This window comes from Miniopterus schreibersii, assembly GCF_964146895.1.
Source record: "Miniopterus schreibersii genome assembly, chromosome: 2".
Classification (NCBI taxonomy): Eukaryota; Metazoa; Chordata; class Mammalia; order Chiroptera; family Miniopteridae; genus Miniopterus; species Miniopterus schreibersii.
In genome coordinates this window covers 140,184,622-140,207,373 of record NC_138102.1, presented here as the reverse complement: position 1 = coordinate 140,207,373, position 22,752 = coordinate 140,184,622, and the positions used below count along the sequence as shown (strand labels likewise).

The window sequence follows — 22,752 nt, the reverse complement described above, 5'->3', positions numbered from 1 at the left end:
TTCCAGTTAAGATATTTTCTGTTTTACCACTCCATCTTTTTTTGTAGCCCTTGATTGGATTTTCCCTTGAGCCTGCATTGAAAAGTGACCTAATAGCTATAGCAAGCTGGCTGTGCCCTTGATTCCAAAGGTTGGGGTTACGGTTTCCTAGGATTTATCTGTAAAGAGTAGGCAATTTATTCCACCAGGGGTTGGGGGTGTGGGAAAGGATGCACATGCATACACATGGAAGCTGTTGGAAGTATGTCTGACTGGGTGGGATTCAGGTTGCTGGGAATGTCTGTACCCTTGTCCAAGCTAAAAACATCAGTATCTTGTTTTTAAAAACTGTTCATTTATATAGTCCTCTTCTCCATTTTAAGATCTTGTGTCCTCCTACTAAAGTCCTTCAGAGTGAGTTTTACCTGCTTCCAAATATTTATGTAGACAAGTTTAGAAGGTTAGAGCTTTAAGTGATGTTCATTTGGAGAGAAAAGCATAAAAGGAGGAAGTAACTTGTCCACAGTCCTCAGATAATTTCTGGAGCCCAAGCCTCCTATTTAACCATGTGTGCTACCTCATTCGTTCACCAAGAAAACCCTCAACAGCTGGGCCTGCATGGAGTGGTTATATTTCAAGGTTTTTCACAGGGATTACAATAGGACAGTCTGCACCCAATCAGGCACCAAGATAAAAGCAGGGACTTAACACCCCAGTTCTTCAGCCTGAGCCATCACATGCTATCACAATCTTCTAACCTCCCCCTAGACCCTAAGCCAGGGCTTGGGTAGAGAAAAGGAGGGACAAAGAAATTAGTTACGTTGCACCTGAGAAATCTCAGAAGGGAGGACCCAGCCTTAGCCTCCCTCCTCCCAAGTGCAAAATATGTAAACAGTAAACGGAAAACAAAAAAGTGCAGTTAACTGGCTTCCTTTCCTTCTCCCTGGTGTTTGGGAGGAAAGGGTATAGAGGATCATAGGAGGCAAGTCTGGCTTTTCTTCTGCCAGACTGCTTCTTGAACATAACCGGGTGAAGCAGGGAGGGGCCAGTTTGCCCTTACCCACAGCTCTAGGGCAGTCCTTGTTCTTCATATCCACAGCTGCCAGTGTCCCTAGAGTTTTATCAGGTGAATTGGTCAGTCTCCCTTGAGCCTGACTTAAGGCTAGGATAGCCCCATCTTTCTCTGTTGATTATGTGGCGCATATATATTATTTATATAAATATTTCTATGTACAGGAATAAGAGTGGCTTTCATGGAGGGAGGGAAGCTGGGGGCTGCAAGGCTTCACCACTGTTGGAGTTGTCCAGTTCAGTGCTGTCACAGTCTGAGTCCTCAGAATTGGGAGGGCCCTGTAAAGAGTAGATATGCAATGAAGTGTGAGGCTTAGCATCTCTTGGCGTCATAGATTAATTCCTTCAGGATCCTTCACTGAAATCTTTGTTTCACTAGCCAGCAACTTACTGATTTTACTGCCTCCAGATTGTGTTGCTCAGACCATTTTCCAAGGCATGATACTCCTAATTTCAGGATTCCCCCTGGCTGCAATTTCTAGCTACTATGTAAGCAAACCTACTACACTAACTTTCCATACTGTAGGCCTCATGTTCCACACACGTTTGCTCTCGTATTGGTGGGAAAAGGCTCAGATAATGGAGTGACTTGAATGCTAAATACCTATGTCCTGGCCTCTGAACCTATCTACCCAGTAGCTCTCAAATGACCAGATACCTTTCCCTGTCTAATAACCTGGCTGTTGTTACTCACCTGCTTCCCCCTGAGAATGTCCTGGTGCTGGATGGGCAAGGAGCTGGGTTCAGGGCCAGAAACTACCTCTGAAGGAGGTTGGTCCATTGGGATTTCTGATCCCTGGGAGCACATGTCATCAGACCGCTCATCTGGCCGCTCATCAGTGTTGGTACTGCCAACGTCAGGTGTGCCGCTGGGGGATGGCTCACTAGCTGTGCCTTCCTCCCCATCTGATGGATTCTCTGAGCTGAAGGTAGATAGTGACTGGCGCATGTTCAGGCCCTGAGGCCACCTATGTGTCGGAGAGATGGCTACAGCCTGACTGCACTCCTTGCAGCCCAGGAAGCAATAGAATGCCATTACTTGTACTCCATTACTCACCTCTGGCTTGATGTCAGCTCTACTTCACTGTCTACCTCTCCTTCCTCTTCCTCTGATGATATCCCACGTTTCTGCAGGAGAGAGGAATAGACCTGGTCAAAAGTAGGAAGAGGTAATGGGCCCAGGGAAAGGGAACATAATTAAAAAGCATTAAGTAGGGAATGGCTTAAGATCAAGAGCTTGATGTGGGAGATGAGTTAATGGACATGGACCTGGGGGGGAGGGGGAGTGACTCAAAAACCGTCTCATACTTTACCTGACTTCTGGTGACAGCAGCCCTGTACAGCAGTGCAGCTGGGGTCAAGTGCTGGGACCCAGCCCGGCTTCCTCCCCGTCCCGCCGTCCCTTCCCTTCCAGTTCCCAGCAGCCCCACACCATCACCAGGCCCTACTGGTGGAGGTGGCTCCCCTTTGGCTCCCCCAGGTGAATCTGGGCTGGTGGATCCAGGTGCTGAGCCCTCACTTGGGGGGGTGTCACCCCTGGCTGGAGGTGGTGAGCCAGGGTCCCCAACTCCCCCTGTGGCTCCCCGGCCCCGGGCTCCAAGTGCTGCTGACAGCAGATCTGGGGATGAAGAGGACATCTTTCGTAGCAGGAGGTCATGATGGAGCCCACGGAGGGCTGGAGGGCAGGCCTCCCAGGCAGAGGGTCCCCCTCCTAGCACCCCTGGGCTTCCTGGTCCCCCAGGTTCATGGGGTGGCACAGCTGCACGAAGCCCAGGCAGGTCCCCACAGCTGCCCTTGGCGCTGGCTTTGCGATGACGGGTCTTGCCACGGCGATTCCTTCCTGGTGAGGGGGGACCCTTAGGACACCCAGGAAGACCCACCCCACTCAGGGCTGCATCTAGTTTTGGTAGCAAAGACTCAGTCTTGAGGATATCTGGCCTGGTGGGAGAGGGAAAGGACAAGTTTGAGATTAACATTTATCAACTGAAAGCACTCCCTAACCTTGGGGAGTACAAAAAGCACATCTCTCCCCATCTAAATACAGTACCAGTCTTCCTGGCATCCTTGATTCCGTACCCCTGCTTCTGCATCCATTCCTCTTGCCAATTTTGAATCTCAGCACTTAACTCTGGTCTCACCTTTTGCTATGGGGTGACAGCTTCTGTGGAACATTCCTCTTCTTGATGAGCTTCTCCATTGTGTTCCCATGTAGGAGGCCTCGGGAAGGGTGTGATTTCAGCAGACCTGGGCACCTCCGCTCTAAAGCTTGTTCCCTCCTAAAGACAGACACCACTTCAGTTGGACATATGACCAGGAAGGGGGACCCAGGCTCAGTAGGATCTGAGTCAGGCGCAGCTCCATGAATATGGGATTGAGGGGTGCATAAGGGCCATATGGTTAGATTACCTGAGGAGCTCCCGCTCCTTGAGCTCCAGCTGCAACATAAGGGCATTAAGTTCCATGTACAGGTTATTGGCTCTCTCCAGCTTCCGTTCATAGTGTTCCCTGATGTCCAAGGCATGTCTGAAATGGGCAGAAGGGTCCCCAAGGTGAGCTGGGTTCATTTGGTGCCATAATTTATCCCAGTCTCTGGGAACTGGTCCACAGTCGCTGCTGTTCCTGAAAATCACCTTTCCAAACATAGGCACACACCTGAGCTCCTCCCTCCTCCGCATCACCAGCTCCTCTTCTAGGCGATGCAGACAGGTCCCTTCTGACTTAATTTTTTCAAAGTGCAGCTTTACCTCTTCACGCCACTCTGCCTGAGGGTGGAGAGACGAGAGGTGAGGAACATGGGAGTGGGGCATGATCAACATTGGGTCTCAGCCCTCCAAAAGCTTTTCTATTCCATCCCAATCAACCATTCTTCCCAGCCTCCCCTCAAAGAGAGGGAGCTGAGGTGTTCAATTTCCTACCCACAGCACACCTGGGATTTAAAGTATGTCTCCTGGGGTGTGGAAAGGACATCTGCGGAGGCGATGTCGAGATGTAGCAGGATCTGTCGGAATGATGGACGATTTCGTGGTTTGCTGTTCCTGGAGGGAAAGAGGTAGGGGGAGAGAGGAATTTGAGGGACAACCAGGAAGGAACTATGGCATCCTTTCTGTGTTCTGGAGAATTCAATCCTAGAATGTACTCTGACAAAAGAATTTCTTGGTCAACTATCTCTAAGAAATGTTATAATCTGTTAGCATATCAAAGTTAACTCTTATTTTTCAACTTGCCTGCCAAAACAAAACCTTTTTCCAAACGACTCCATTAAAAGAAACACTTTGGGAAATGTTCAGCCTGCCTTTGGGGTGTAGGTTCCAAACAAGGGTCCAGGGCTCTTCCCTCCTGTGTTCTAAGGATCATAGTGCTTGCCCAAGGTCACAGAAAGCCTGTATTTGAATCTAATGCACCCCTGCAGATTACTGGTCAATCCTCCACCTCTCATTTCTACATTGTTCCCTGGATTCATTCTGAATGTTGGGGTCTACAAGAGCCATATCTGGGAACTCTGTCCCCTTTTCCCTGTTCAGGATTCTGGCTCTGGATGCCTGGGTTCTGCGTGCTGGCTAACCAACAATACCCCTTAGCTTCCCAGCTTTGCCAGGCCACTCTTACCAGCACTGGCGAAGCAGGATTTTGAAGCCGTCTGGGCAGCTGGAGGGCACAGGCAGATGGAGACTGTTGCTTCCCACACCCCAGATAATGGCTGAGGAATCTACATCTTTGTAGGGGATCTCACCAGTCAGTAGTTCCCATAGCACCACACCAAAGGACCTGGGGATACGAGGGGATGTCACTTGGGAGGTGATCCCTCCAGAGGACCTGCTTGCTACAGATGCATCTCACTTGTACTCAGACACTGGAAGCCCTCCTCCCTCCCACCCTTCTTATGCTGGCCACTTTCTATTCTCAGTCCTCAGCCTGGCCCTCACCAGATGTCGACCTTCTCAGACACAGGCTCATTACGAATCACTTCAGGGGCCATCCAGGCTACTGTTCCTGCAAAGGACATCTTGGTGCTCTTGTCACTCAACTCCTTGGAAGTGCCAAAATCCGAGATCTTCACCACGTCGTCATACGTGATTAGCATGCTGATAAAGAATGTAGTCAGCTGGGGTCCAGGCCCCTCCACACACCTCATCTAGCTGCAGCAACTCTTAAACCATTTGGGACACCCAGAGGCGAGGGCTTACCACAGCCCTCCTGAGATAGAACTGTCACTGGGGGGGGGGGGGATTGTTCTGAGATGGCCACATGGACTTAGGACAGGGTCCGGAAGCAGGGAGATGGCCACACATTTGGCTGGGGTTACCTACAGGAGACCATGCAATCTGTCTCCTTGCTTGCTTACTCACTTGGGGGACTTGAGGTCTCTATGGATAATCTTGTGCAGGTGCAGGTAGTTCATGCCACCAGCGATGCCCATGGACCAGTCAACCAGCAAGGAGGGGGTGACAGGGCGGCCAGCTCGCAGTACCTCATACAGCTGGCCCTGGGCGCAGAACTCCATAAGGATGCAATAGCAGGGAGCCTGGGTGCACACACCCCTGGGGGCCAAACATGGTAGTATGAAGCCAGCCCAGTATTCATACCTAGAATCCCATTCCCACCCATGCCTTTGGGTGTTTCCTTTTAGAAGGGTAGGGTAGCCCTGTCCAGTGTGGCTCAGTGGTTGGAGCATCATCCTGTGCACCAAAGGGTGTCAGGTTTTGATTCCTGGTAGGGGCACATACCCAGGTTACAGGCTCAATCCCTGGTCGGGGCATGTCCAGGAGGCAACCGATCAATGTTTCTCTCTCACATTGATGTTTCTCTCAAACCAGTAAAAACATATTCTTGGGGGAGGATAAAATATATATATATAAAAATAAAAAGGGGTAGATCCCTGCTGCCCAAGTAGGACCCTGCCCTCAGCATAGTATTGCCAACCACCCTACCCTGAACCTTACTTGAAAGTGATGATGTTGGGGTGCTTCAGCTTTCGCAGGTGCTTGATGTCAGTCTCCTTCAGGTCCCGCACCTTCTTCACAGCCACCTCCTCCCCATGGAAACGCCCCAGGAAGACAGCACCCTGGGCCCCTGAGCCCACCCACTGCAGGTCCAGGATTTCCTCAAAGGGTACCTCCCAAAGGTCTGTGGACAGGAGGCACAGTGCCACAAGGCTCACAGAGAACCACACTCAGGGCCTTGTGATGGTCAGGCACAAGGGAGAGGATTGGGTTGGCTGAAATGACTCGAGGGTGAGGCAGAAAAGTAGCCAAAATAGGTCAAGAAGACTAGGGAACAGGGAAGGCAATGAATGGGTGGCCTAAGAAGAAGCTGGGAAGCCTGTAGCTAATGAATGGATAAGGAGCTTGGGCCAGGCTCTCAGGAGAGAGGGTCATCAGGTGACTCAGATGGGGATGTCCAACAGATCTTGGGCTCAGGGAAACACAGAGGGCCTGCAGAAGACAGAGGACAAAGCCTACCTTCCTGCTGCTGCTTGTGCTCCGTTGAGTAGGCTTTGCCGATCATGGTCCACACAGGCCGCAGACAGCCAAAAAGGCCTTCCAGGAAGCCACTGCCACTCTGGCACTGCAGCCGCACCTCATCAGCTCGAACTCTGGGCACCCGACTCTCAGGGGACCCAGTGGCTCCCCCGGGGACCCCTGCATCCTGCTCATGTAGCTGCAGGACACTGTTGGCAAAAGGCTCAGGAGGTGGCTCTCCACCTGGGGAGGGGCTGGGCCCACCCCCGCCCTGCCCACCCAGTGGCACTACGTCTCGAAGTACACATTGGGTAGGCGTCAGGTCTTTCTCAGGGGTGCAGTCAGAAGTGTCTGGGTCCAGCTTACGCATGGACGCCTCGCTTAAGGTGGACACAAAACCTCCAAAGGAAGGGGAGGGTGTGCGGGTCTCATGGAGGCAGGCCATGGCCTTAGCCCCAGTGTGGTGCTGAACAGTAGGCCCTGTGGGAACAAAGGAGGGAGAAATGGTCAAAGCCACAAGTATACCAGTTCAGAGTGCTCACCCTAGAGGCAGAGGCACAGGTTGGGGAGCTGGGCTCCCTACTGGAAATAATACCTGAGCCTCACAGGTACCCATCCCTCTGCAAGCTTCACCTGGGACCCATCTTAGGAAACCTGATGCACAGGCTTCCACCAAACTCTACTAGTAACATAAGTCTGAGAATGACACTCAGGTATACAGGTAATATACCTGATTATCATTCTCAGGTAGACACAGGTAACAGCCCTGCTCAGGTACATACTGGCAAAATATATCTCAAATTCAAGTATGTTAACAGACTAGTTCCTTCTCCCTGTAAGATTACTGTAATTTGTCTCAGGAGCACGTATTTCTTTCACTTGAGGCTCACGTGCACACACACATCATATAAGGGTCTCTAATATACACCTTTTACTTTGAGTCTCAACCTTAGGCACCCAAAAGTAACACACCTAGGGCTCCCTTGCACTGAAGCACACACAGGTGTCGTGGTAATAACACTCAGTGCCCCTTAAGTAAGCACTCTCAGGTGACATTCCTGGGCCTCCTGCATACAGGTGATGCACCTGGGCCTCACACTTATGTTCTTACACATGATACAGCTGAGGCAGTAGCAGGAACACTAAACTCAGGTGAGAGTCATCCTGAGGCACACTCAGGGTTCACATCTGGTCTCCCATGAGGATGCTCAGAGGTACACACCTGGGCCTCTTCAAGGTGAGTGAAAGCTGTAACCAATCAGCTCCACTATCTCCCCAGCATAATTGGGGAACAAGGCAGAACCATTCAATGGGAATGCAGAAGCTGTGTCAGGACAAGCTGAAGCCTACTGCTTCTTCCTGCTTAGCCCCACCCCATCAGTCTAGCTCCTTCCCCAGGGTTCAGTTAGAGAAGACCCCGTCTCCTCTTTCTCTATTGCCCCATCCCCAGATCCCCAAACCAAGACCCAGCTTTCCAGATGACGAAGATTTGTCCCAATTCATAGCTGGATGCTATTTAAAAAGCAGCCATTAAGAAATCTGAGTCCTAGCCTTGCTTCTGCCACTTACTGGCTGTGTGACCTCAGGCAAACTGTATTTGAGCCTCAGTTTCTCCAACTGTACAAAGGGTAAAATAGCTATCATTCAGGCACAACCAATTCTGCACTTTATACCAAACTTGTCCAGAGCTTGACACAGGTCATTCTAATCTCCCACCCCCTTCCACATATAGTCAGTTACTAAATCCTGAGATGTGAGGATTCCTGAGGACAGGAGTCCTCTAATTGTTCATTGTTCCTCAAGCCCCTGCATCAGAACCTCCAAATCACATCAGGAGAGGGGTGTCAGGAATCTACACATAGAAAGGGCTCACTGGATGCCTGGCATGTTTGAAAAGCTCTGATCCAATGCCATTCTATTCTCTCTTTCCTAGTCCCACTTTACTATCTTAACCCTTTGCGGTCGTTTGTCTACTTTCAGCCACCGAAGCTTTTTTACCATTCCGGTCGTATGTCTGCTCTCAGCCAGCACAGCAAGGAACCGTACGAATCTTAACTCCATTCATGTATCAGTTCATAATTTCTCTGAAAGCTCTTAATTCCGACCAGTACGACACCCATGTCCAAATTTAATACGACTGCAAAGGGTTAATTCAGGTCTTTAGCTATGTCACCTCACCCAGGACAACTGCCTCTTAAATGGTTTCCAAGTTCTTCCAAAGTCCCCCACTCCATTCTCCACTCTCCACCAGCCTTTAGAACAATTATTTATTTATTTATTTATTTATTTAATAAACATATCTTTATTGATTTCAGAGAGAGGAAAGGAGGGAGAGAGAGAGATAAAAACATCAATGATGAGAGAGTCATTGATTGGCTGCCTGGCCTGCAACCCGGGCATGTGCCCTGACCAGGAATCGAACCCCAATCTCCTAGATCCTAGGTTGATGCTCAACTGCTGAGCCACGCCTGGCCGGGCTAGAACAATTTTTTTTTAATCCTCACCTGAGGATGTTTATTGATTTGAAAGAGAGAGAGAGAGAGAGAGAGAGGGAGGGAGGGAGGGAGGGAGAGAGAAACATCAATCGGTTGCCGTCCATATGCACCCCGATGGAGAATTGAGCCTGTAACCCAGGTATATGTCTTGACCAGGAATCAAACCCACAACCTTTTTTGGTGTATGGGTCAATGCTCCAACTAACCGGGCCACCTAGTCAGGGTTAGAATGATCTGTCTAAACTACAAGTTGGCTAGCACCCCCTCTTCTGCTTCAAGCCCTTTAGTAGCTCCATTGCCTTTGGTCCAGCTGCCTCACCTCTGAGCTGTAGCCCCTTCCCAGCTTCATTTCCCACTGAGGCCACACGGAATTGAGTTGAGAATGGTTAACTCTTATGCCTTACTATGTATGTTAGCCTCTGTTATAGGTACATTAGCTCATTTTATGCTCAAAACTCTAAGGTAGGCATCCTTTGCTCATTTGGCACAGGTATTATTAAATAACCTGCTCAGGAAGCCTTAGCTAGGGAGAAACTCGAGCTCGGTCCTCAGGTGTGCTCTTAAACCGAATCTTTTGCCCTCCAATCTCCCCTCATCCTGGAAGTCTTCCTCCCTGTCCCTGCTGCTCTGGTACAGCCCCTGTGCTTCCTATCATGGCTCCCTTTACCCTGGACGCACAGTGTGATAGGGTGCCTGACTCCTTTTGAGAGCTATGATTTCGCATTTAGGATCCCAGGGCTTCAAACAGCACCTGGTGTGCAGGCAGGTGCTTAGTAAGATGGGGCCACTGCTCTCTCTATTCACCCTAGAGGAACGTCTTAAGGACCGTAACTACACTACCTACGTACTAGCTCCTTCATTCCTCAGAACCACCCAGTAAATATTATCATTGGTCCCTTTATATGCTGAGAAAATGAGGCTCAGAAAGCTGAATTCACAGTCAGGTCCAGCCTCCTAATCGCCAACATATCCCACGAGATACCAGAGGCTTCAAGAGGTTAGATGTACACTATAATGCAAATGACAAACACAGGCCAAGTGTAACGTGCCAATACAGCGCAGAATTTCTCTGGAGGACCGGAGGGCTGTCGCCAGCGCCCTTCAAACAGGGCTTCCCTTCCGGACCCCTGAGAACACACGCGTGGCCCTCGGGAGCTCCCCGGGCAGGCCAGCAAGGCGGGCGGCGGGACGACGGGACCGGCGCTCAAGGAGGAGCCAGGGCCACTAGCTGGCCTGCTAGAAGCCCAAGTGAGGGTCCTTCGAGGTGGAGAGGAAGGGGTTACAGGCCCAGCACCCCCTCCCCCTTCCCGACCTCCTTCCGGGCCATCACGTGGCGCGGGGCTGGGGGGGGGGCCCGGCGGCGGGAGGACGGAGTCCGGGTGGGGAAGGGGCGGGGATACAGCGGGTTGAGGAAAGAGCTGCGCGCTGCGGCGTAACCATGACGACTGGGCCGGAGACCGCGCGTGAAGTCACCGGGACAAGATTAGCCCAGTGTCACGTGAGCAGCGACGGTCGGGGGTGGGGCTGTGCCTTGACCCCGCCCCCGATCTGGGCTGGCCCACGTGCTGGTGGCCGTGATGGCTGCGGTGGCGGCAGAGGGGACCACCGTCCCAGCCTCCGCCGCCTCCGCGCTCCCCTCCCGCCCATATCTCCTTCGACCCCTCATGCAGATCTCTGGCCCGGCGCAAGTGGAGGGAGAGGGACTGATGCTGGAGAGCGGACTTAGGTTGGCAGTGAGGTTCAGTGTAACAGAAAAAGCAGGAACTCGGGAGATAGGGAGAATAAATACAGGCCGACAAGCACAGCCAGAGGGGAAGGAACAAGCTGAGAGATACAGCGACCGAAACAGCGTGAAGCCCAGGAGAGAAACCTGAGAAGGATGGATTGAAAAACTGATTTTGAAAAGCAGAGAGGGCACTGAAAAAAAGGAGAGGAAAAGGGACTGAATAACACGATAATCTGTGCCCTTCCCAATTCGTTTTGTTTAGAAGCTGAGCCTGTTTTCAGCCTTCATCTGGTGTTTGGCAACTAAGAGGTTCAGGCATAGAAAGGGTGACATGCTACCCAGCCTCTCTCCAGTTCACCAGGCTTCCCCAGAGGGCCCTCTGGTATCCAGGGCCAGCAGCTGGGGAGAGAGGGAGAGGAGCCATCTCACCTGTTTGTCTTTTAGAGCAGTGGGAGCAGCTGAAGAAAAAGATGGGACCAAGGGAAAGGAAGGGAATCTAGCCAGGCTCAATCCACACTTACCCTGTTCTTAGGCTAATGACAACTCTTCCAGATTGACCTGAAGGGGGGGGGGGAGTTGAGGCCCAAGGGAGCTGTAGTAAACTGGAGATTTCTCTCTCCCAACACACACACACGTTTCCTTTCACTCTGACCTGCCAGCTGTGCTCCACTGCCCCCCAGCTGGGCCTTGGAGCCAGGGCTTTGGAGGGATATGGCTAGGAGCCCCTGGCCCAGACATTCGGTCACCCTGGGGGAGGGATATTGTCTCCCCAGCCATCAATTATGCAGAGCACTGGGGAGGGGCAGGAGCAGGTGGGTAATCTCTGTCATTCTGTCCACCATATTTATCAAGTGCTTACTGTGCAGAGCTCTGCTCCAGACTGGGTGAGGGGACAAAGTGGTCCCTAAGCTATACATCTTCGGGGTAAGAGGCTCTTTGAACACCCTGGGAGGCCCTAATTCCGTTTCAGCTACCAGATTCTCTGCTTTGGTGCTGGTTCCCAGAGTACCCCTCCTTCAGGAGGCTGTAGAAGTGGAGCGGGAGCAGTGTGGGGGGGGCATGGAATACCCTCCTCCCCCTTTAATTTCTCCTAGGTTCTCCAGCATAAGATGCTGGAGGCCTGTGGCAAGGGAAACTTTTGAATTCTTTCTAGCCTCCTGTTTTAACAGCAGAATCTCAATGCCAAGCTGCTTGTCTGGCTGTCTTGGAGGCTCAGTTGAGGGGCCAAGCCTTCTGTCTAAATCTTGGGAATTCACACTGAGCACTAGCCACTTGTTCTGGACTTCACTTGGCACTCAGGAAAAGGAGGAAGATTCCCCTTCTCTCTTGAGTGGGGGTGGGAAGGAAAGCCTTCATGAGGAAAGGAGACCCAAGACTTTGGAATGCTAGTTTCACCTCTGCAGGCTTTGAGATCCTTAGAGGATGAAGGACTGACCCCTTCTGGCCATTTGGCTGCAGCTTGTTTTTGTTTTGTGTCTTACAGAATCCATGTCCTGGCCCCAGGGTTCTTCTCAGATGAAAAATACAGCTTTTCTCAGTGCCCTCATGAGGGGAAATGCCTTCTGAGAACCTGGGGAAAACTGGAGATCGCCCCTAAACCCAGGCCCTCAGCTTCATACAGGTCAAACACCAAGACTCCTAGCGGCCACATCTTCCAGCAGGGTAGGAGTGAAGGTGCTGGGGGAGTGGGAGGATGTACTGTTTAGGAAAAAAAGAACCAGCCTTGGATTTGGACAGATCAGAACTAGAAACTCAGTTTTGCCACAAATTAAGAAATGCAACCCCTCCAAGGCTCCCAACTCTACCTCATGGGGGAGGAGGGTTAAGTAAGACGATGTAAGGAATGCCCTGAACGCAGTCCCTGGCTCCTGGCTTGCCTTCCTGGTTGGCTGGACACCAAGTCTGTCTTTGTAGAGTCTGGAAGGCCATGTCTTTCTCGCAGAAAAAGGAAGACTTGGTCTCCAACCTTCTACTTCCCCAAGACAAATCTCAATTTCAGGTTCCAGATGGACCAGGTCACAATGGCAGTGTTGTGTTGAGTCCCATCATTCCTCTACCAGATCCTTTGTCCTTCCTCTGCAAATCCTGCCATCCTCCCCCCTCTGTTCTAAGGGGCAAGGCCTAATTTTCTCTGCACCCCACCCTGGCCAACATAGTCCAAGATCACCCCTCAGCCCTGCCTTTTAAAGTCTGAGGGGAAAGAGAGGGTAGGAGCAAGATATGATGGGCCATAGGGCTCAGAAAGGGTCTGTCCTGCTCAGGGCTCAGGAGAACCTGGAAGAAGTTCAGCATATTTTAACAAATAGCTGAAAGTGCATTTTAAAAGAACTTGAAGGATAGATACCAAAGTGTACCATACTCTAGGTAGGTGGAATTGTGGGTGTTTTTCTTCTTGTGGCTTATCTGTATTTTCTAATATTTCAGAAATGACTTTAAATTGCTTTATAATAAGAAATTTAAAAACCTATTTTAAATTGAAAAAGAGATAAAAATTACAGTGTGTCTACCCATTTCTGTCACCTAGCTTGAGACAGTGTGCTATAGAGGGAGAGTGGATGACCTGAGAATCAGGGAGGACTGGTTGACATCCTGTCTCTGCTCCTGACCATTTGGGCAACCTGGAATATGAGACTTCTTAACAAACCTTGGTTCCTTCATCTCTAAGTGGGGATGGTGGTACCTATGTCACACAGTGGTATGCAGTATATAATATGGTGGGTAAGAACACAGGCTCTGGTTCAGAAAGATACTAAGCCCTAGCCACATACTTTTTCACTTTGAACAGATTACTTGTTTTAGTTTCCTCATTCCTAAAATAGAGATGATAACACTACCTAACTCTTAGTCTTGTTATGAGCATTACTGAGATAATCCAAATAAAATTCTTGGCCCAGTACCTGGCACCAACAAACCCCCTATAAGCATTAGCCATGTGGAAAGTGTCTGACAAGCACTAGTAGGGGTTTTATACATGTGATTCCCATCCCTTCTTTTCCTTTTCCTCCTTGGCAAAGCAAGAAGCAGTAAGGAAGGTACAGGTGGAAAGGGACAAGGGACATGGACAAACAGGAGGGGAGAAAAAGAAAAGCAAGTTAAAAAGAAAGCAAAGGACGAGGGCTCTTTATCCTGGATGATCTTTGGTCTCTTCTGCAAGAGTCCCTGCCTCCTCATCACCTTCCCCTAACACACACATGACCCTAGTCCTTCTGGGAGCAAGTGAAGCGGACAGACCAGTCTCTGGCCAACCCCTCATGAGTTCCCTGTGTTTCCTGCCGCCATCATCTTCACACTTTGCTCCTTGGCCCCAGGAAGGACTTCTGAAGGGGTTGATCCCTAATCCCTTCTTTCTCTCCAGCCTAGGCAGGGGAGACACAGGACTGCACACTGAGCCATTTTCCCATTAGGTGAGTCCTGGGTGGAGGGTACTAGAATTTAGGACTTTCTTCCTGGCAAAGCCGGACTACCACATCATCATCTCCACTTCCTGGGGAAGGACTGGGAAACAGCAGTTGGTTTTTAGAGGGGTTCTGCCATCTTCAGCTGTAAGGACACCCAGAAATTCCTGAGCCACTTCCTTACTAAAACTTCTTGCCTCCTGGGCCCATAACTGGGTTTAATTAGGGGATGGATATTTAGTTGTGCATTTTCATGTGCGCAGGAGGTGGATCTTCCCAGCATCGCCTCAGTCTCCAATGTGAGTGAGTAGGTGAGTGGCAGGCTTGAGAGGAAAGCTGCTTTCACCACCCTTAAGTGTGAGATAGAAGAGAGTAGGCCCCACAAACTCAGAGGAACTTTAGTGTCTGCATAGGAAGGCCCAGGGCACACTTGGGTGCTTTCCTTCCTGAATCCTTACTGCTTGCCTTCCCAGAGCTATGGGCTTCATCTTGAAGGCTGGAAGGGAACTGCATGTTGTTTAGAGAGATGCAATAACTGGCTTGAGAGAACTGTGGGTGGGGGAGAGACCTCATGGGTACTTTCTCCTGGTGGAGGACCACTCACCCACTCCGCTCCCAAAGGGAACAAGGATTGGAGCTAAAAGGCAGGACTACTCCCTAAATTCTAAGGGACACCTCACTATTTCCTTCCATTATCTATTAAAGCTTCTGACCCCTTCTCTTCCCTCCCCTCAGCCATGGTTATCCAGAGTCTCAACTCTGTGGAAAGGATTCTTATGTATTTTTAAGCCAAGGAGTTTTGAGGAGTGTGTGGGGAAAACAGAGAAGGTTCATGAAAGGCCTGGGCTGGGGAAATGGGTTAGGGAAGCCAGGGGAGATGGAGAGAGAGGGAGAAAGCTACATATGTATGAATGGGGGAGGGGAGGATGCAACAGCTGGATGGAGGTGAATGCCACAGCTGGAGGGGATTAGGGGTTTCAGTAGAAGGGGAGGGGGACCATTGCCTGGGCATCCAGGAACAGGTGCTCGTTGCCTATAATCCTCAGGTGCAGCCTGCTAAGTGTGTATCTGTGTGGGGGTGGGGGTGGGTAGGCACACCAGGCCTTGTCCGTCCTCCCTTTCCTTTCCTCTTAGGGGCGAAAACTCCTCCTCCTCTTTCCCTCCTCCCCTTCTTGAGGATGAGTGGGAGGAGAGGAGGATGGTCTCTTGCCCGCTGTCCTTAAGTCTGTTCCCCAATCATCCTCCCACCCCCACCCGCACCCCATACAGTCCTTTTCAGTTCTTGAGGCTCTTCATCTCTAAACTGGGCCGCAGCCTCCCTCTGCTCCGTTCCTCTCCTTTCCATCCCCACAGGCGTCGGGTCCAGGTCCACAGTTCCTCCATCCCCACATCCTCAGCATCCCCGCTGCACCCTCCCCCACGCAGCCACATCTGCATCCCGACCCTCCCTCACCACCCGGATCCCAGGACCCGGACCCATCCCTGCCCCCCAACCCCCTCAACTCGGCCCGGCTCTCACCTCGGGGGCTCCGCGGCCGCAGCACAAAAGGCGGCGCTGCTGCAGCTCGGCTCCGGATGCTGCTCCCGCCTCCTCCTCCTTCTCCTCCTCCTTCTCTCCTCCCCCCGCTGCCCTCGACTGGACCCGGGGCGCCGTCACAGGAGATGCTCGTGCGGTGCACGGGTGTCAGCCCCCGATTTTTCCCCCCACCCCCCAACCCCTAGCCCCGTCCCCACTCCGCTTGAACTCCCGCTCCTTCCCAGGCCCCCGCCCTTGGCCCCCCGGGACGGACACGCCCTGAGCGAGGGATGCTACGCTGGAGCCGCCGGCCTCTTAAAGGAGCCTGCAGCTGCCATCCGGCGCACTCCAGGCTTGTCCCCGGCCCGTCTGGGCCCCTCACCTTCCTGCTGGCAGTCCCATCACGGGCCTTATGCTGATTCCGTAGGAGCCCCCTAAGACCGGTCTTATAAACTCCCCCCTATATCCCGAGGCAGTAGCCCCTCATATGGGAAACCATCCCACTTCACCCCACCCCCCGCGCGCTAGCGTTGTTCCCCCTGTCATACCAATTTTGCCAGCTTTCCTTCCCCTAATTGTCACCACTCCAGTTCCACCCAATGGGAACCCACTCAGCTCAATGCCCTCCCCCTTCCATGTTCCTGGATGACCCCTCATTATTTCAAGATTCCTCTGGACCTCCACCGCAGGCTCAGAGCAAGTCATATCTCTTCCCTGACCCACTCTCAGAACACTCGTTAGAATCAGATATTTTTCGTGATCTCTTTCTCTGCAAGGTCACAAGATTTTCCCTCATCGTCGTGAGACTTTGGGGAGGAGGCAATGGAGCTCTGAAAGCCAGATCCATCGATTATCTATCGTAAGAAGCCAAAATCTTCCCTTTGCTCTCAACTAAGTGGCCCAAGGCCCACGGCAGAGGGAATGAGACCACCACGTGCCTTAGTCCTTCCAATCCTGTTGTCCCTTGATTCTCAGGCTCCAGAAGGGTCTCCTGGCCAGCTACAGAAAGGTTCACTAGGGTCATTCTAAAAGCTTTTAAAAAAGAAGCGGAAACCCGACAGGCTTCAGGGCAGAATTAAATGGGAAGAGAGGTGAAGGACAACCTAAGAAAAATAAGCAAGTTCTGTGAGACGAAGGCCCGAACCTAGGGGCTTAGGCTGAGTGCTGAAGGTGAACTGTCTGTGATGGACTTGGACGTGAAACTGCCCCAGTGCTCAGAGCGGCAGAAAACAGTCCACTCCCGCGTCCAGGTAAGGCCTACCCTCGCAGACTGCAGGGAGTCAGGATCCCACAGCAATCTCACCATTAGGCCAATCACAACCTTTTCTCAAGAAAGAGGCGGGGTCAAAGGGGCTGACTCTTTCCTTGCCCCTGCCCCTCTACGTGAAGCAACCAATCGTAACCCACCTAGAGCAAGTAAGCGCAATCGGCCATAACCAATTACGCCAGTAAGCTTCCTGTGCGTGTTTGATCCTGCCTCTCCAGCTGCGACAAATATGACACTCGAGCTTCTGGGTTCTGTAGTTCTCTCGGTATTCGAAGCCCTCCACCCCCCACCCCACCGCTCGAGTTAGCCCTTACCACCCCGCCCCCAGCCGCTTCCACGCTGCTACTACGCATGTCCAGAGCCCCTGCCAAGGGGAGTGGAGACACTGAAGGAAGGAGGCGGGACAGTATTTAAAACAAACAAACAAAAAAACCACCCTCAGGTCGGGGAGCGATGGTGAAGGGGTCCGCTCCTCCCAGAAGGCGGTGCTGCTTGCCAGGGTGAACCACGCAGAGGGTTGTGGGGCGGATAGCTCCCCTCCTGATGGAGACTCATGGAGTTGGGTGGGCGGGAGGACTCCATATCCCAGAATGCCCCACGGCGGGCCCGACCGGCCGCGACTCCGGGCTTGGCCCCGGCCCTAGCTTGTCGGCGGTGTATCGGGGCGCGTGGAGGCTGAAGTCACGGTGGCGCCCGCGGGGACGGAGGAGGGAATGAGTGAAGAGGAGCAGGGCTCCGGCACTACCACAGGCAGCGGGCTGCCCAGGTGAGCGGCCTCCTATCGACCACTGCAGGGCGAAGAGCGTGGCGTGGTGCGGAGGGGTAGCGGCGCGGCCCCAGCATGCATCTGGCCTGAGGGTTGTTCCCGGCAAGCACTGGGGTAGTGGGCCGTGGTTCCCGGCATTCACCCGAGCAGTGGCCACTGCCTCGAGCTCCAGTTTGGGGCTGGCCCGGTTCCCAGACTGCACTTGGGCGTTGGGCTTTATGCCCCCGACATTCAGTGCATTTGGTGGGTACTAGGTTCTTGGCCTGCACTGTGTTAGGGGACATGCACTTCTAACCTGCACTCGGGTACAGGATCCTCGGTCTTAACTGAGACAGGAACAGTGCATTCCCCGCTTGCCCTGGGGCAGTGGACCGTGCTTTCCCAGCCTGCATCTGTACTGTACCTTCAACCCAGCCTATGACTGCTGTATTGCCTGGGGTCCCCTGGACCCTGTGATCCCCATAGTGTGCCTGGGTTTGATATAGCAGTGCTTGGCCAGGTGGGTGCAGAGAGGGGAGGTGTGATGAGGGTCTATGCCCCTCCCCTCAGTATAGAGCAAATGCTGGCAGCCAACCCGGGCAAGACCCCGATCAGCCTTCTGCAGGAGTATGGGACCAGAATAGGGAAGACGCCCGTGTACGACCTTCTCAAAGCCGAGGGCCAAGCCCACCAGCCTAATTTCACCTTTCGGGTCACCGTTGGCGACACCAGCTGCACTGGTGAGGAAGGCTTGGGCCAGCCTGGCTGGGGTGTGCATTCACAGGGCCCCATTGGCTTTATTTCCTGGAGTCTCTTCACAGTCCTCTTCTCCAAGAGCAGTGAGGGAGGGAGAGGTTTCAGCGGGAAAGGCCACTGACTGGTTTGGGAGAACAGGTCTGTGAGGAGATGGTAGGAGTTGGGAGAGTTAGAGGAGCAAGCAGGATTGCCACAGTGATCTGGCAGATTGTCAACATCCTAGAGGAAAACGTAAGAGGAGATAAACCGAAATCTCAGCGAAGTATTTGGGGGAATGAGTGCCGACTGTGCTGGGCTCTGTTGTAGGTGCATAACCAAATTCCTGTTTAATCATACACCTCAGTCTAATCCAGTGATGTAGTTGGTAGTATCCTCACGTTGACTGTGAGGAGACTGAGGCTTAGAGGGATTCAATGACTGGTTCATGGTCATGTGCTTAGTAAGTGATAGAGCCAGGCTTTGACTCTAGAACCTACCTTCTGTTTTTCCAGCCATCTCTATTTACTGAGAGAAAGTGCTTCCCAGAGGAAAGTAAGGCAGAAAGAATCTCCACCCAAGGTGTCTGAGCTCAGGAGCAGTTCCGTCTGGCATGGCTTGATTTGGGGAGCTCATGGAAAGATAAGGGCCCTCCTTCCAGCAATTAGTATAACACTTCCAGTCTTGGACAAGGAGAGGTCAATGAGTAGGGGCTTGGTTGATTCCCTGTAGCTGTGAGGAGAGAGGCTGTGGGATGCTGGTTTCTCATCCGTCCTTCCAGTGACCTCCAGTATTGCCCACACCCCCTCTCTCAGGTCAGGGCCCCAGCAAGAAGGCAGCCAAGCACAAGGCAGCTGAGGTGGCCCTCAAACACCTCAAAGGGGGGAGCATGCTGGAGCCGGCCCTGGAGGACAGCAGGTGAGGGAGGAACAGCTGAGGCATCCTAGAGGCCCTGCCAGGAACCCAGGCCCCTGCACCAGCCCCTCTGCCCAGCAGGCCTGACCTGGTGACACTTAGCCACCTTGATTTGGCCTCTTCCTGAGTTTCCTCTGGACCTGAGCAGGATGCTTCCAGAGCTCCTGTTTCTGGGGGGAATGGCCAGCTCCACTGAGGGATTGTGGCTGTGGTTTGGGGTTCAGGGCTAAGGAGGGAGAGGGGTGGAGGCTGAGGCTGGAGGGAGTTGCCTTCTCTGTCTAGCAAGATGTCCTTTCCTCTTCTGCACTGAGGTTGGAGTTTGTTGCTCCCATAGTTCTTGGGTAGAAAGAGATCCCAGGAGGAAGAGCTGGTGGTTGAGCTTCCCCAAGTGCTTGACTTGAATGGGAAGGAATTTTCTTAGGGGATGGGCAGGTCAGGAGGACCTGGGTCCCCCACCCTTCCACTGTCCCTGCCCCACAAGGGTGTGAATCAAAAGCCCCCTTCCCCTCGGGAAGTTCTTTTTCTCTCCTAGACTCTTCACTGCCTGAGAACGGTCCAGTTTTTACTGCAGCAGCGGCTGCTACTCCTGTTCCATTTGCTGTCCCAACCAGGTATCTTGTGTCTTCTGACTGCCTGAGGGGGGGAGGAAGGGGTCCTGGCTCCTGGCCCCCAGCCCTTAAACCCAGGCTGGTCATGCATGTGGAAGTCTGAGAGTAAACAGAGGCTGGAATAGTTGGGAACCAGAGTGTGAAGAATTTGCACCAGCTGGTAAGCTCTTGGGACAAGTGGTAATTAATGATTTTTAAATGGCCATGTGGGTGATGTTTGACCCATGTTTAAGGGTCTTGCAGGCCCTATTTTCTTCTGAGTTGGCCCCATGATGGCCCTGTGTTTGAGTCCCATCCAGTGCTTTCAGAGACTGGATATACAGCCCCTCTCCAACTGTCCTGGTGAGGTGTTGAGCATGTGTTCCAGGAAATTGAAATGGGCCAGGGACCTGGAGGAGACCTCACTTGCAGGGGAGGGGGAAGGAAGCAGGCTAGAAGTTTGGAGTGGGGGAAACCAAAACAAGGCTTAGGACTCCTGGGCAGTGGCAGAAGAAACTAGCCCCCTCAGCTTTGGCCCTGGGCCCTTTTTCCTTCAGGAGCCCCCCCATGGAGGTGCAGCCCCCTGTCTCTCCTCAGCAGTCTGAGTGCAACCCTGTTGGTGCTCTGCAGGTGTGCTCCCTCCTCATTTCCTGTGCATGCCTGTCCTCCCTTGAACCAGAGGCCATGAGGGAAGGTTATGGGGGGAGTTTGCCCTATTCTGAGGGCTTTTTCCACCCAATTTTTTCCTCCTCTAACCTGGAATCTGAGGCTCCTAGGGTAGAAGGGAGAGGATGTTTGGACTCTTTTCACTCAGCTTGTGCCCCCTTATTTCTCCCTTCCAAGGAGCTGGTGGTGCAGAAGGGCTGGCGGTTGCCTGAGTACACGGTGACTCAGGAGTCTGGGCCAGCCCACCGCAAAGAGTTCACCATGACCTGCCGAGTGGAGCGTTTCATTGAGATTGGTAACTGGGCAGAAGGGAGTTCTTGCAGCTATTGTCCCCCAGCACTCCAGTCCTGGCCACAGGCAGCTCCTAGCTTCTCTGCTACAGCCCTGCTCTTCTGGCTGAGACCCCCCAGCTTGGCTCCTTCTCTTAGCTTCTTCCTTGTACCCTATCTTTCCCCCTCTTCTGGCCAACCAGGTTCTCAGGTACATGGCAGGTCCTGAGCTCTCCTTTCTAATCGATATCTTCTAAGGGGACTCTCAATCCAGGCTTGAGCTAGGTGGAAAGCACTGGGTCTACTGGGAGTTCTAATCCCGTAACCCTCTCCCTACACACAGGCAGTGGCACTTCCAAAAAGCTGGCAAAGCGAAATGCTGCGGCCAAAATGCTGCTTCGCGTGCACACGGTGCCTCTGGATGCCCGGGATGGCAATGAGGCAGAGCCTGACGATGATCACTTCTCCATTGTGAGTGGTTCGTGGGCCATGTTCCATGCCAGGCCACAGCACTGGGCACTTGGTCCTGTGACTCGTGAATGAGTCTTTCTGGGTCTCAGGCCTGCTTCTGTCCATTGTCCTATCAGAACCAGGATTCTTGGGGCCCCCTCTAAGCTTCTGCTTTAGGCCTACCTGGTGAGTGCCATGGGGGAGGTGGCCCAGGGCAGGGGCCCTGTAAGCTTTTGTTCCTGGGATGAGGAAGGCTGTCTGGCGATCCAGTCCAGGGTCCAGTAGTGAGAGGGCCAAATAGGGATTGACTGAGGGGAGGCAAGCTGGAGGTCCCATTCTTTGGGTTATTGTCTCCTTGGACATTAAATGTCTATTAAGTGCCGCGTCTCCCAGCCCAATGCCGCATCTTTCTCACTATTTTCATCTTGACAGGGTGTGGGCTCCCGCCTAGATGGACTTCGGAACCGGGGCCCAGGCTGCACCTGGGATTCTCTGCGAAATTCGGTGGGAGAGAAGATCCTGTCTCTCCGCAGCTGCTCCCTAGGCTCCTTAGGTGCTCTGGGCCCTGCCTGCTGCAGTGTCCTCAGTGAGCTGTCTGAGGAGCAGGCCTTCCATGTCAGCTACCTGGATATTGGTATGGCTAGTTGGGGGACCGGGGGATGGTGGGGACTGGACCAGAGCAAGTACAGATGGGTATAAGGAGTCGGGGTGGGGGCATCATGATGGTGTGGCTCACCCCTCCCGGTGCTGCCTTCCCACCCAACACTGCCTCCCTCCTCTCTCTTGGTCTCCAGAGGAGCTGAGCCTGAGTGGCCTCTGCCAGTGCCTGGTGGAGCTGTCCACACAGCCGACCACTGTGTGTCATGGCTCTGCAGCCACCAGGGAGGCAGCTCGTGGCGAAGCTGCTCGCCGTGCCCTGCAGTACCTCAAGATCATGGCAGGCAGCAAGTAAAGCTCCAGCTGGACTCATGGATGTACATCCTTGCTCCCTGCTCTTCCTGCCCTCGGCCCCGGCATCTGCCCAACTCTGGTACCTCCTGGAGGTGCCATCTCTACCTCTGACATAGACTGCCTCCCTGCAGGCTGAGGAGGGCATGGGCCCAGGAGCCGGGGACCACAGTGCCATAGTGGCCCAGGATCTGTCCTCATGTTACTATTAACGATGGAGGAGAATGAAATCGGGCACTGTCCCTTAGAGCCCAGAATAAATGCTGCTCCTTGGATTCTTAAAATCTGCTTTTTCTGTTTCCCTGACTAGTTGATGGCAGAGGAGGTTAGTGCCAGATCACCTCCCCTTTGTCCCTTCCTACCTTGTTCTTCACATGTCCCCATGCCTGCCTTTCTGGTGGAAGGAGTCTGGGTGCAGTGACTTCCGGGAACCCCATCACCTGTGTTCCTGGAGAGTTTGATGGAGGTGGAGGGGCTGTGGTTCTTGCTCTGGGCTCCCTCCCAGCCCTTTCAAGTCTTAGACACAGACACC

General features: G+C 52.8%; 2 protein-coding genes across 9 annotated transcripts; one reads left to right on the top strand and one right to left on the bottom strand.

Annotated features, from left to right (window-relative positions):
- Window positions 1–594: 594 nt before the first annotated feature.
- On the bottom strand, window positions 595–15,898 carry MAP3K12 (mitogen-activated protein kinase kinase kinase 12). Of its 3 annotated transcripts, XM_081128584.1 has the most exons (14): window positions 15,645–15,898; window positions 6,510–6,989; window positions 5,991–6,174; window positions 5,397–5,588; window positions 4,974–5,132; window positions 4,657–4,815; window positions 3,977–4,085; window positions 3,703–3,812; window positions 3,457–3,573; window positions 3,189–3,326; window positions 2,364–2,988; window positions 2,108–2,178; window positions 1,745–2,018; window positions 595–1,329 (listed from the first exon to the last, which is right to left on the bottom strand). In XM_081128584.1, exons 2-14 carry the CDS (start codon window positions 6,952–6,954, stop codon window positions 1,231–1,233), a joined length of 2,682 nt encoding a protein of 893 aa, XP_080984710.1. In that variant the 5' UTR covers window positions 6,955–6,989; window positions 15,645–15,898; the 3' UTR covers window positions 595–1,230. The 3 variants fall into 3 exon arrangements, with proteins under 3 accessions (XP_080984710.1, XP_080984709.1, XP_080984711.1); XM_081128583.1 differs by having other exon boundaries at window positions 3,457–3,812; window positions 15,645–15,725; XM_081128585.1 differs by lacking the exon at window positions 4,657–4,815 and having other exon boundaries at window positions 15,645–15,725.
- Window positions 15,899–17,329: 1,431 nt separating this feature from the next.
- TARBP2 (TARBP2 subunit of RISC loading complex) lies at window positions 17,330–22,501 on the top strand. 6 transcript variants are annotated; one of them, XM_081128463.1, is made up of 9 exons: window positions 17,330–17,674; window positions 18,224–18,393; window positions 19,201–19,303; window positions 19,816–19,911; window positions 20,445–20,517; window positions 20,731–20,848; window positions 21,166–21,293; window positions 21,705–21,906; window positions 22,067–22,501. In XM_081128463.1, exons 1-9 carry the CDS (start codon window positions 17,622–17,624, stop codon window positions 22,222–22,224), a joined length of 1,101 nt encoding a protein of 366 aa, XP_080984589.1. In that variant the 5' UTR covers window positions 17,330–17,621; the 3' UTR covers window positions 22,225–22,501. The 6 variants fall into 6 exon arrangements, with proteins under 6 accessions (XP_080984589.1, XP_080984590.1, XP_080984593.1 ...); XM_081128468.1 differs by having other exon boundaries at window positions 17,511–17,674; window positions 19,833–19,911; XM_081128464.1 differs by lacking the exon at window positions 19,201–19,303 and having other exon boundaries at window positions 17,411–17,674; window positions 19,833–19,911.
- Window positions 22,502–22,752: the final 251 nt, after the last annotated feature.

Coding starts and splice junctions, on each gene's coding strand:
- MAP3K12 (XM_081128583.1), bottom strand. CDS start 6,954: ATGGCCTGCCTCCATGAGACCCGCACACCCTCCCCTTCCTTTGGAGGT. Junction 4,816..4,973: donor TCTGAGAAGGTCGACATCTG/GTGAGGGCCAGG, acceptor TCGTATCCCCAG/GTCCTTTGGTGTGGTGCTAT. Junction 2,989..3,188: donor CTGTCACCCCATAGCAAAAG/GTGAGACCAGAG, acceptor CTCTCCCACCAG/GCCAGATATCCTCAAGACTG.
- TARBP2 (XM_081128463.1), top strand. CDS start 17,622: ATGAGTGAAGAGGAGCAGGGCTCCGGCACTACCACAGGCAGCGGGCTG. Junction 20,518..20,730: donor ACCCTGTTGGTGCTCTGCAG/GTGTGCTCCCTC, acceptor CTCCCTTCCAAG/GAGCTGGTGGTGCAGAAGGG. Junction 20,849..21,165: donor GGAGCGTTTCATTGAGATTG/GTAACTGGGCAG, acceptor CCCTACACACAG/GCAGTGGCACTTCCAAAAAG.